This window comes from Echiichthys vipera (assembly GCF_963691815.1).
Source record: "Echiichthys vipera genome assembly, chromosome: 3".
In the NCBI taxonomy this organism is placed as follows: domain Eukaryota; kingdom Metazoa; phylum Chordata; class Actinopteri; order Perciformes; family Trachinidae; genus Echiichthys; species Echiichthys vipera.
In genome coordinates this window covers 19,402,410-19,414,699 of record NC_139828.1, presented here as the reverse complement: position 1 = coordinate 19,414,699, position 12,290 = coordinate 19,402,410, and the positions used below count along the sequence as shown (strand labels likewise).

The 12,290-nt window shown below is 40.8% G+C and overlaps 1 protein-coding gene across 1 annotated transcript; it reads left to right on the top strand.

Moving 5' to 3' along the window:
- Positions 1-9,772: 9,772 nt before the first annotated feature.
- On the top strand, positions 9,773-11,894 carry LOC310945365 (prostaglandin E2 receptor EP4 subtype-like; the record flags this gene model as incomplete). The annotated part of the gene is made up of 2 exons (XM_083911445.1): positions 9,773-10,570; positions 11,550-11,894. 2 exons carry the CDS (start codon positions 9,773-9,775, stop codon positions 11,892-11,894), a joined length of 1,143 nt encoding a protein of 380 aa, XP_083767571.1.
- Positions 11,895-12,290: the final 396 nt, after the last annotated feature.

Below are 12,290 nucleotides of genomic sequence, written 5' to 3'. Positions count from 1 at the left end.
TCTTAAAAAAGATTTAAGCAATCTTTGTTTTTGTTTTCTAAAAAGCAGAAGATAAACTGTTTGATCCACCTCACCTGTTGGGACTGTGTCTCTGCTCTGTCTTGGCTCGACTCACAGCCAAAACTTCTCAGAGTCAAAGGTCAGGCCGCAGAGTTACTGGTGATATATTAACATCCGCTGGGAGTCCCAAATACATGGGAACTGGCATAAGACTGAAGAAGCTCTAATAGGGAGGAAAGTCAGAGCATGGTGCTGTCCCTCTCTGGGGATGAGTTGAGGTCATGTGTTTCCCTCAAGTACAGGCTTTGGGTGGTATTTACTTAAAATAGCAGTTAAACTTAATGTGTCTGGCTGCCAAATACTGCACCGAAAAACCTCTACAGGGGAGAAACCAGAAAATGGTAAATGTTAATAAAGTACTGTTTGAGAAACAACTATAAAATCATTAGGTAACACTTGAAAGGGTTTTAAAGGGTTCATGTACCAGACATTGCTCCAGAAATAATTTTGACTTGATGATGATGTTATGTAATGCACTTTAAATAGGATTATTATAGTGGTGGTTTAGTGTAGATATTTTCAGCATTTCTGCTTGATTGGAAGGCGTTAGCTTGGAGAAGGACAGGATAGGCAAGGAAGAGAGAGGGGATGACACCCAGCAAAGGGCCATGGGTTGGATTTGCAGTGAATTTGAAGTGCAGTGCGCCTGTTGTTTCAGAGACCTCCACAGCACGAAAAACAACAAAAAACAATCGAAAAATCATCGGACACAATGCACAAAAAGTGTAAGCAGAAGCGTTGTGTCGCTGCCGGAGCATTGCACCGGGCCTTTACGGAGACGGGAACTAAGCTGCTGAATGTGTTTCACTCCGGCTCTTTTTAGCCACGCACCCTCCTTCTCCTGCAGGTAACTTGATTTTGGTAGGGTCCAAAATGATGTCAACCTACATGGTTTTAGTAGAGGGTCTTATGATAATATGAGCCTTTCCATTGGTACCCAGAAACTGTTTTTTGTTAGTCATCTCCTCTTCACCGCATGTTTGAGAGTGAATGAGTGAATGTGCTTCCAGGACACAACACAAACAGATGAGTGCTGCAGTAATAGCTTGGCCACTAAGCCCATAGGATCATTCGACGGGATAGGGCCTGTCCTGGGGACCTGACACACACACATACACACACACTTGTTCCTATTACAGTTATGCCCTTATACAAGCCTGACTCAGAAGTTGGAAGTTCCCGATTTCCGATTACAAGTGAACACAGCATAACCGTTATAGTAACGTTCTGGGCAGACAGACCAACCGCTGTCAGCAGCGTCACTAACAGGGTGGCTTATTTACATCCAGGGCAGGAATGTCACCACAGACACAGATATTCTAATACTCGCAAAAAAGCCAACAAGGGCTTTCATTAATGGGTCATATGATCATTCACCATTGTTTTAACTCACTATTTGATAGATATTAACTTCAAAGACAAATAGATGAAAATCTTACAGAGTACAACTTTAAAAGTATGCTTAAGATATTTATTCTGTCTATAACTGTGGTCTCTGGTCTTCTGATATACTCTAAATATATAATACACTAAGTCAAGTGGGATGTCATTTATAGTTTGTTCGCCTCCTCTTATGTTCACCCAAAATCCTTGTGGTTTGTAGTTTTAATACAGTGGGAGACTGAGGCTGGAATAAACTAAATGCATTTGCTCAGGTGCTGTGGAATTATGAGGTACAGAGAAAGTTGTTTGGTGGAGAAAAGTCTCAGCCTTCCACTTGAGAGCCTCCAAAACTCAAGCGATGCACTTTCTAAAATAAATATTTATGAACCAGATCACTTAAAAACATTAAATTTAGTTTATCTAAGAAGCTTCTCTGCATGTGGAAACATTTTCTCAGGAACAGAAGCTTATACTGAAACCCCCTAGGAACAGGAAGAGTTTCATGTCGGATTTGATATGGCTTTCCCTAAAATCTCTTCTAAATGAGAGAAATTATTTTAAAGCAAAAATAATATGCAAACCCAGACTATTAGGTCTGTTGGCTGAGACTTTAGTAACCTGAGGACATGAAATACCATATTCAATCCACTTTGGAAAAACACTAAAGACAGGAAAACATCATGTAGATTACTGTTATCTCAGCAGCGAACGGGAAACTGAATGATTGTGTTTCCGGTGACAGTGAAGGAGTCGAAAGATTTGTCTCACACAAGCTCGGAGCATCCACCGTCCTGCACTGTGACCAGGATTTAGAAATGTGTGTGTTGGTGGCTTTCTCATCTAGTTGGTGGATTTTGGAGCAAATTTCTTCCGTTGCTCTTTAAAGACACTCAGCATGATGTAAACATTTTTACAGTGGGAAGGTAAACCCTTTTTCATCATATAGCTATTACCGTTATTTATTTTTTAATCAATTGGATTTTTCACTTCACATCTATCCATTTTAGTATCAATACACATTTCCCCATGTGTTTTGAAAAATACTTTCTGCACATTGTATTTTCCATCATGATGGTTTACTAAATGGGGAATGCCAGGAATGATTACCACTGTGCTGATGCCTTTATTATTATTATATTTTTAAATAGTTTTGGCCCAGAAATCATGTAAACTTATTGAGTCTAAAAATACTGGAATCATCTCATATAACACCACAATGTGCAAGTTGGTTCAGTAAGTGTAGAATCCAAATGCTTAAATCCACAAATTCACTTTTTTTTTTAACAAATGACATGACGGCCGTAACCTCAGTGGTAGTTACGGCCTGAGTGACTTGGTCAAAGTTTCTGGAAAACTCCAAAGGATGTGATGTTTTGCACGCTCCTGAGTCCCTCGTCTCTCTTCAGCTTGCCTACAGCCAACAGTGTTAATTACAAGGAGTTCGCTAACGTCTACAAACCAATTGGCAGAATCCAAACATGCTGATGTTCTGAGATCAACCCCCCCCCAAACCCCACCAAACCCTTTTTCTCCCGGTGCTTATAAAAAGGAAATTGTTTACTGAGGAAATAAATCAAGTGACAAGTAGCGTCATTTTCTCATTGACTTCTATACAATCAGTCTTCTTTTTGCAACCAGTGGCGTCGCCCCCTGCTGGACATTAGAAAGAATGCAGGTTCAGGCACATCTGCATTGGATTCGTTTTCAGGCCTGGAGGCTGCCACCTGTTAAAATAACCAACAATCATCCACAAAAGTCCAGACTCAAGTGGTTACTTTGGACTCTTTGTCTTCTAAACTTTTTAGTGTCATGTTGGCCTGATCTAGACTCTCTCCATCGATTAAACATCACCAGTAAACACTTGCAATGTGACCTGCTATGTTTTGATATTCATATATATATATATATATATATATATATATATATATATATATATATATATACAGTGAATACATGAATTCATTATTTCTGAATAAAGGGAATCATATTCATGGATGAATGATAAACTCAAATATATCAGCAGCTCTCCGATATGTTGATTTGAATGGGTCTCAGTCAGTTTTGTCTGACTAATAATAAGTCTTGTCCACATGTATCAGATATTAGATAATGGAGCACAGCAAATATGCTACTGTTGCATGCAAATATCCAAATCCCAATTTTGGGGAGTTACAGCAGTCAATTTTAAACTAAAGGATTACATGCTCCTCTGTATGTGTAATGACTTTGGTAATCATCTGAAAGTCTCTTAATCATCAGGTCGAAATGGTAATTCCTTCAATACTTTGACTCATGATCAAATAACTACAAAACAAATTACATTCCCATCAGCCCCAGCTCTGTTTAGTACCAATAAACAAAATGCTAGCATGCAAACACCCTTGAAGGTGTAATTTATGCTTTTGTTGAGTTGTTTTCATTTCCCCAAATGTTTCCAACAATGTTCAAACCCAGAGAAATTTGTAATTTTATTTAAGGTAATGGTCCATTACATTTGTTTGCCTGTCAATGGTTTCACACTGGTCAGCAGGGAGCAGGGTCTTGGAAAAGGTGGGGGACGACGTTTCTGTGTTGTAGTTGAGTTTCTGGTAAAAGATGAGGAGGTATTCAGCTGAAGTCAGCGGCTTCCTGCATTTTAAGAGCAGATCCAAGAATCACAGTTACGCTGAACGGCTTCAGTGTTTTCTGGATTACAACAGTCCCCCGAGAATCTTTAGTGGTAAGAGTCAGATTCCTGAAATATGTGATCTGGCAAATTGACTTGATTCTGATTCTGATACTGTAGTAGGATAAATAAATATAAATAACATAATATATATATATACTTAAGATTCCCATTAGTGACAGTAGCAACGTTAAGGTTAACAGTGAGAGTGGTACACTACACTCAATGTTTAAATTCCACAATGACAATAAAATTGAGATAATTTGAAATAAATGGTTTTGTTTTGCGTTACTCCTACCAAAAGAGAACAATATGATCAGAAAACATGAGTGAATTAATTTTAATCTGGTTTATTTTAATTCATGAACAAACTTGTGATCAGCCACGTTCTTATGCCAAGAATCTGTCTTCACATGAAGTTTTCTTGTGATTACACAACGACCACTCCTTTCCAGTGAAGTCTTAAACTATTGTGTAGTTAGTGGGAATAGCGATTTACTCAAACAATTCCACATTTACTCTTATATGTGGTCCTTGATCACTCAGCTGAGACATAAACAAATAACACACACTTCCTTGGATTTAAATGGGGCATTGTGCAACTTCTGGCCACATGCTCAAAAACAGGGAGCAGTATTTCACCTTGTGCAAGAATTGCAGCTTTTATTAATTGCAGCAATGACACTGTTCAAGTGTGTGCTCAGTTAGACACTCTATATAAACCAGGCTTTTAGTTATGTTGCCTAAACCTAACCAAACTGTGAAAATAATAAGTCAACTAGGTGTAAAAATAGGTTTCTCACAGGGCAAAAACACCAGCCTCCTGGGTAAAAGTCCTATGCTAGACTCATTCTTCCACAACAACCTCCTCCCTGCATGCATTTTGTCGTTCTTTATGCCACCAGGAGGCGGGGGTGAGGGGGCAGAGTGTACATAACTCTTGTGTCACTGTTTGCACCCAGGTGCAAATAGACAGTGGAGCTTTTAGGCAGGGGCTGTGGAAGAAGCCGGTCTGTGGGCCAGAATCCATGCAAAAAGGTGGTGTCATTAACAAAAGGATTACTGAAACAAGGGCAAAAATTAACCCCAAGAAATTCAATAAAAAGAACTCACTAATGAAGATACTATACGATTCACCATGGCAACAGGTAAATAAAAGACGGAGCTGCCGTTTTGGTCCAGTGGATGTATGCAGACTCCAGTCAGGCAGGGAAAGTGTCATTAAGTTAACACAATTACGTTTTATGCAATGTTGTCCATTAATTAATTCATCATTTTAAAATGTAGTTAAACATTTAAACAATATATAACCTTGATCAAAAACAAAAATGATTATGAAATCACAATCACAGCGTATCCAACTGTAGAAAACCTAACCTGCCAGTTACCACGGTAACTCAAAGTTGTTATTATTATGGAATTGAAAATCCTCAATTTCCCCTCATCTCAGGGTTAACAAACTCAGTTTTCACTAATCATGTTTTCTGAAACAGGGCCCTGCTCAGGTTAGCTGAACAGATGCAAAGCATCATACAATACAAAATAATCAACTATGCATTTATTTTAAGATGCCACATGAATTCAGTTGGAAGCTATAGTGGTGGTGACTCTGTAGTCATGTGACCACAGTGTAGTTTGTTTATAGTTTAACGTTTTAAGCTTTTTACTTCTGGTGATTGCATTTACCCTTCATAAGTCATAAGTGTCCAGATTTTTGCTGAACAAAACATTATAGTATCGTAATTTTTTGTTCACCACAGAGCATATTTCAACCCAAAATCCCACTGGCTTTTTGTCGAAGGAACCATGGTCGCGACAATACGGTAACCCAAGATTTGCAAAAGCCTCATGAAAGGATAAGGCTAGGCATTGAACTTGGAATGAAAGGTTAGTACAGTGTAGGTGGTCGGGAAGTGAGTCCCACAAGAGCTTTTTCGAGTTTTCGCAGATCTAGGGTTATCCTCTAGACATGACCAAGAAGCAATATTTTTTTCCTAGAATGGCGAAGGCATGACTTCCAGACCCTACTCTGTCTCTGATTGGCTTACTGTGCTGTTCTTGTCCTAAACCAAACCAATCCCACTCCTCATGCTTAAACCTAATCAATCTAGCCAATGAAGTACCAACCAATTAGAGGTAAAGTATGGTGGGTCATGTTTTTGCCATCCTAGGAAAAAAAAAAAGATTTGCAACAAACTAGAGCGCCAACTTCTGGGTAGTCCTCAAGGTTATTGAAAAGAGGCTGAGTCACCAAAAAAATGAAAAATCATCTGAGCATTGGGGTATGACACATTTGCAGTAAAATCTGGTCTGTAGCTGCCACAAGGCTCAATATGTGGCCCACTAACACAGAATATGGGGGTGATTGATTCATTTCACTGAGGTGTCCACAGTCAACCTCGGCTCACAATGTATTGTATTTGAAAAATAAACATAGGTAAACATCCGCCACCCATTTTAATGTTCTGTCAGAATGAGTGAAACCAAAGATCACCATCACTTTATTTCTTGCTCCATCTGCTGTAACCCCCCAACAGCGCAGCTCCAGTTCTATTGATTCAGCCACCTTTCAATGGTCTTGGTAGTCCTACAAAAATACTTCGTCTGCAACATCCCTATTAACACCTGGGGTACGTTGATCCTCGACAAAAGGTAGCAAAACCTTAATTTAAACTGAAACAGCAGTGTGCTGAACATCAGGTTGTGTTCTGAGCACATGACACCCACCATAACAGAGAATAAACGGACCTCAAAGCCTGTTGCATAGGAAAAGCCAGCCAGTTCAAATACACGTGAATTCTGACAAGTTAACAACACGTAGACAACGCATCAATTTTTCACGCATTGTTAACGTGTGAGAACTCACATGTAATTGAACTGGCTGGCTTTCTATGGTTGCCCACCGTTTCAAGGCAACATGTCGTTCAACCTGGAGCCCGTAGCAAAACGTACACACCGTTTTCAGATTGAACGTGTAGTATAATATTGTAACAGTATGTAATGTCTGATCATGTTGTTCATGTTTTAGAGTTTATTATTTTAAGAATAGTAGGCAAAAAGGCTCTTTCATTTGCCTGTGACTGTAAGTGCTGATTCATGCGTTGAGATGAGTGTACGGGTAAGTTTACAGACAAATACACCTGTATATCCTTTATAATGACCTTTTATGGCTGTACAGGGGCATGTTCTGTGTTGCAGCTTAGTCATACCCTAAAAACTACATACACTTTTTTTAGCTTCAGAGACCACAGACAGACATGATACACTTTAAGTGCATTTGCAATAAATGAATTACCTTTACGACATTTAAGAAAACTATAAACTGTGCAGGGAAGGCTGGTACATCGGATGATTCACTGCAAACATGAGGACATTCCAGTCGGCGTTGGAGTTTCCCAGCCTTGGCATCACTTAAGTGGTTTGTTGTTTTTAGAATCTGCCTGCTCCCTTTTGTCTGCAGCAGAGATGAGCAGCGGTGGTTTACCTCTCAGAGAGGTGTTGTGTTTTGTCTTTTAAGGATGGCTGCAGACACAGACCCTCGTTGCTGCTCCCCACTGTAAACATAAGTCACGCTGTAATGAATGTTTGATGGCTGGAGAGTCGTCCCGTGTGTGTTCTCAATGTCCAGCAGCCTTCTGTTGTTCCTCGCAACCATTTACAGTCATGTCTGTTTGGGACAAAGCTGGAACACATTTTCCCAACCATTTATTCATGCACAATTGCTCAGTATATAAAGCTTTTCTACTTCTGGTAAACATTCTTTGTCAGATTTAAGACATAAAAAAGAGCAACACACAACCTCAGGCTTCATCATTAAAATGTCACAAAAGCATATCTGTAACTCATTAGTACGTTTTGATGTTTAGCTACTGTCATCGCGTTTTTTTGTGTGGAGCGAGAGTCACATTCTTACATTAATTAGGGACATACATACACAGGAAATATGACGCTTGCTTTTGTGGTAGCAGAAACCTCTCTGCTTCAAATGACGTGATTGCACCAGTCTGGAGCACAGATTTCAAAAGAAGGCAGACAAATCTGCAAAATAAATTTGTACATTTTTTGCAGGGGTTGAAAGAACTATTGGACATGTTGTCAGCTTTAATTGAGCGTGTGCATCACTGCAGAGAATAACAGGTCACAAACTTTAAAACTGACACACAACAGCACAAACTCACCAGCAGGAGGTAAAGATATGTGAGTAAATCACTTCTTCTGAGGCTTTGACAGCAGCAATTCACAGCATAAAAGTGTGTTTGAGCAAGAAACCAAATCCCCCTAATCAACTCAAAGTGTTCATGATTCACAAACACATGAAAAAAACAATATGGACCATTAAAGACACAGAAACATGATCAACAACACCATGTTAGGACGCCAGGAGGGGAGCAATAAAGGCTCAGTTCACTCAAATTATGAAACACATGTGTTCCCTTCCCCTCCTGGTATCTAACAGTGTGTTTTACTGCTCAGCGTTTCTTTCACTGCTCAAAACATAAAAAAATATTAAGAGACATTTCACCGCAACATGTTTTTACAAAAAAACAGGCCTTTAGCATAATCATAGTGTCATAATAAAACACGCATTTTGGTCTTGTGTATACTGTTTCAGACACATTTTTATAACACAAAAATGTGACACAAATTTGAAATTGAAGATCATTTTTAATACACTTTGGCATGAAAGACACAACAGAGGCTACTGGGGTTTACCATTAGATTTTGATTTTCCTGCAATTGAACACTTGAATTAAACATCACCAACATTAATAGTGAGATGTTTCACAATCATTTTAGGCTCTTCTATTTCCAGATTGTAGTTTGCATCATTTAGTGCAACATTTAACCTGATTCTCATGTATTACTGTTTGACAAATCATTTGTGCTGCTGTCCCCTCACATGGTTTTGAAGCTACTGTTATCCAGGTTTTGCTCTATAAAGTAAGAATGAACTCATTTTTGGATAATTTAAATGCTCCGCAAAAAAGAACCCAAACTATCTGTTGGGCTAGAAAAAGAATGTATTTATGTATCTTTTGGTTGAATTGGCCCCTTAAAAAGCTGGAAATGTTCCAACATAACAACATAAAAAACAGTTGTGTCTATTTCACTTTATTCTTCGTGATTTTATTTGGTTATTTCTTATTAGTCAACATCGACGCTTTCTGCGACACACTGATCAAACTAGTTGATATATGACTCGTGTCTAACTGTGTGAGAAAAGTCTGCTGAAGCCTCTTCTGTCTCTGTGCAATGACTCTATCTTTTACTCACCAGCCAGTCACGGTGACCTCCTGACATGCTGTCGCAGATTTACGCAGAGCTGTGATGACCCCAGCATCGGCCATGGAGCGGACCCTGCAACAGAAAAAAACTAACAAAAAATGTTTAGCTTCCTGTTAGCATCCCATCCACCCCGGCAGGCGGCTGGGTGTTTCTGTATCTTAGAGATACCCGCCTCTCAGATCACATCTGTGCGCAACGACCTCTGGCTAACTGCATCTGGATTACTGGAAAGCAGAGGGGATGAGACTACCAGAGAAAACACCCCTGCTGACTCCTTATCTTCCGTTTCAGGGGGTTGAAAAGGAAATCCATTTCCAAATCCACGACATCCCAAAGGAAATATCTCTAACAAACACCAGCCTGTGGGTGTATTTGGCGATGGAGAGCCCGAACTTTACGCACGGATCTGTTTCCAGAAACGACACGCCGGCTCAGCATTCACAGTCAACAATCGCTTTGCCGATTTTTATGTTTGCTGGAGGCGCCATTGGGAATTTAATTGCAATAATCGTCCTTTCGGTATCAAGACAGGAGAGGAAATCTTCGGCTTTCTACACGCTGGTGCGCGGTCTGGCGGTGACAGACCTGCTGGGCACCTGCTTGGCGAGTCCACTCACCCTAGCTAACTATCTGGACAATTATGTGCTGGAGAACCGACATACGTGCGAGTTTCACTCATTTCTGTTGCTGTTTTTCGGTGTAACGGGACTGAGCATCATATGCGCCATGGCGGCAGAGCGCTACCTGGCTATCTGCTGCCCATACACCTACGAGCGGTGGGGGGTGGACCGTCGCTTTGCGCAAAAGTTCCTTCTCTTCATTTACACCAGTCACATCTTCTTCTGCTGTCTCCCGGTGATGGGCATGTCGAGCAGCAAGCTTCAGCCGTCCCACACCTGGTGCTTCATCGACTGGGGGACGCACGAGCCCGTGGCCGCCGCTTACTCCGTCCTGTACGGCGTCGTCAGCCTGCTGCTCATCCTGGGCACCATCGTGCTGAACCTGGCGGTGTGCGGAGCGCTCCTTTTGATGAGGCAGAGGACCGTGCAGCGGCCCGTCACCAGATCCAGCGTCCGGGAGAGGTGGAGGGCTCTGTCCTCGGCTGCAGAGACGCAGATGATCGCGGTGCTGGTGATGACCTCCGCGGTGGTCCTGGCCTGTTCAGCCCCGTTGGTGGTGAGTCGGGGGTGGGATTAGGCAGTAGTTGGTTGTTGATGTTGAATACAATCCCCTTTGCCCTTTTAAATGTATGGAGCATTGACTCTTTACTACATGCAGCCATAGTTCTTGTTGTCTTGGAAGAGGTATTACAAGTAGCATTATGAAAACACTTTAAAACATACATTCAAAACATGAGGGAGTGCAGTAAATACGTATGTGGGCACTTGAAATATAAAAGTTGTGTGTGTTATTATTGCTGATGCATTATTGTGTGTCCAACATGTTCAAATTTCACATTTCCGTCCTGGGTAATTGAATCTGATGAATCATATGTGACCGTATGTTTTGTAGGTAGAATCTTCATGCAGAGTCTTAGTAACTTCATCTGTCAGATACATGAATTGGAATAGTACAATAAACTAGCTAAACTAAACTAAACACTATAACTGGGAAGTGTGATGTATTGATAAAATACATGTAGGTCAATCATCTAATGCTCTCCCTATTTATTTTTTTATTTACAGTATAATATAAATATAATTTATAGTTTGCTGTAAATGTTGTGGTTAGAACCCTAACCCAAAACGAGATGAATCAGACAGGCCACAAGAATATTCACTGGATAGGAGATTATTAAAACATATTTCTTCTAAACTAAATCGTTTATTCTCTGGCTTTCCTCTTATATTTAATTGTTCCTGTTAAATACTTGATAGGTTTGCCTCCAAAACAAATAAAAATGAGACAATTTGAGAAGGGAAAATCAAAATCTTTTAAGAGAAAGTAGGGGACATGAGGTTCATGAGGTAATGTAGTTTTTGCTCACTTTTCATAAGAAATAAAGGAATGATCCTTGATAATGAACCTTGATTTGAGTTGAGAAACCTGATAAATAATATAAAAAGGGCCTATATATCCACAGATATTACAGGTTTGTTTAAACTTACTTGTTGTATGAAGATCTGAGCTATATTAACTTGTTTTTCTATTTAAGGTCCGTGTGTTTGCCAACTACTTTGAGTTGAAAAAGGACACGGCTGGTGATGCTGACCTGGCTGCCATCCGGATAGCCTCTGTTAACCCCATCCTCGACCCCTGGATCTACATCCTCCTCAGGAGGTCTCTGTTTCGGCGGTTACTCAGTTTATCCAGGCGGGGTAGCAGCACTCGCAGTAGTTCCTCTCCTACAGGAAGGAATCTGTTTTATCCTGAACTCATGGGGGGCAGCCACGTGATCACCCAGCTGATGTGCAACGCAAACATCATTACTCAGCTGCCTGCCACCGTCAAATTCTCTCAGCCATTGACGTACATCACGGAGAGCCTTGGCCAGACTTAAACAGACTGAAGATGTGTAAGACATCCGTGAAGGTTTGCTGATCTCTCAGGCTGCAAGCAGCTCGATGCAGGACCAGAGGCGTTGTTGTCAGCGGGATGGAAAGACTGTGACGTCTCCTTGGGCCATCAGCTGGACATGACGCTCAGGGTCAGTTAGATTAGTGATGAAATAAAAGTGGACAGCTACTCGGCGTCCATGAAGACGTATCCTGCAGTGACACAGGAACTTGGATGTTATCACCGTAAGTGCAACGATAAGACGTGACCGAGCCTTTATTTTGTGCCTTTCACTGTCATCCAGCCTCCCCTCTAATACAAGCAGCGCCCTGGCTTCCTCCTGACCATCACGCCCGTGTACAGTTCCTCATCCTCTCATCACATTCCCATCACGTCCCCC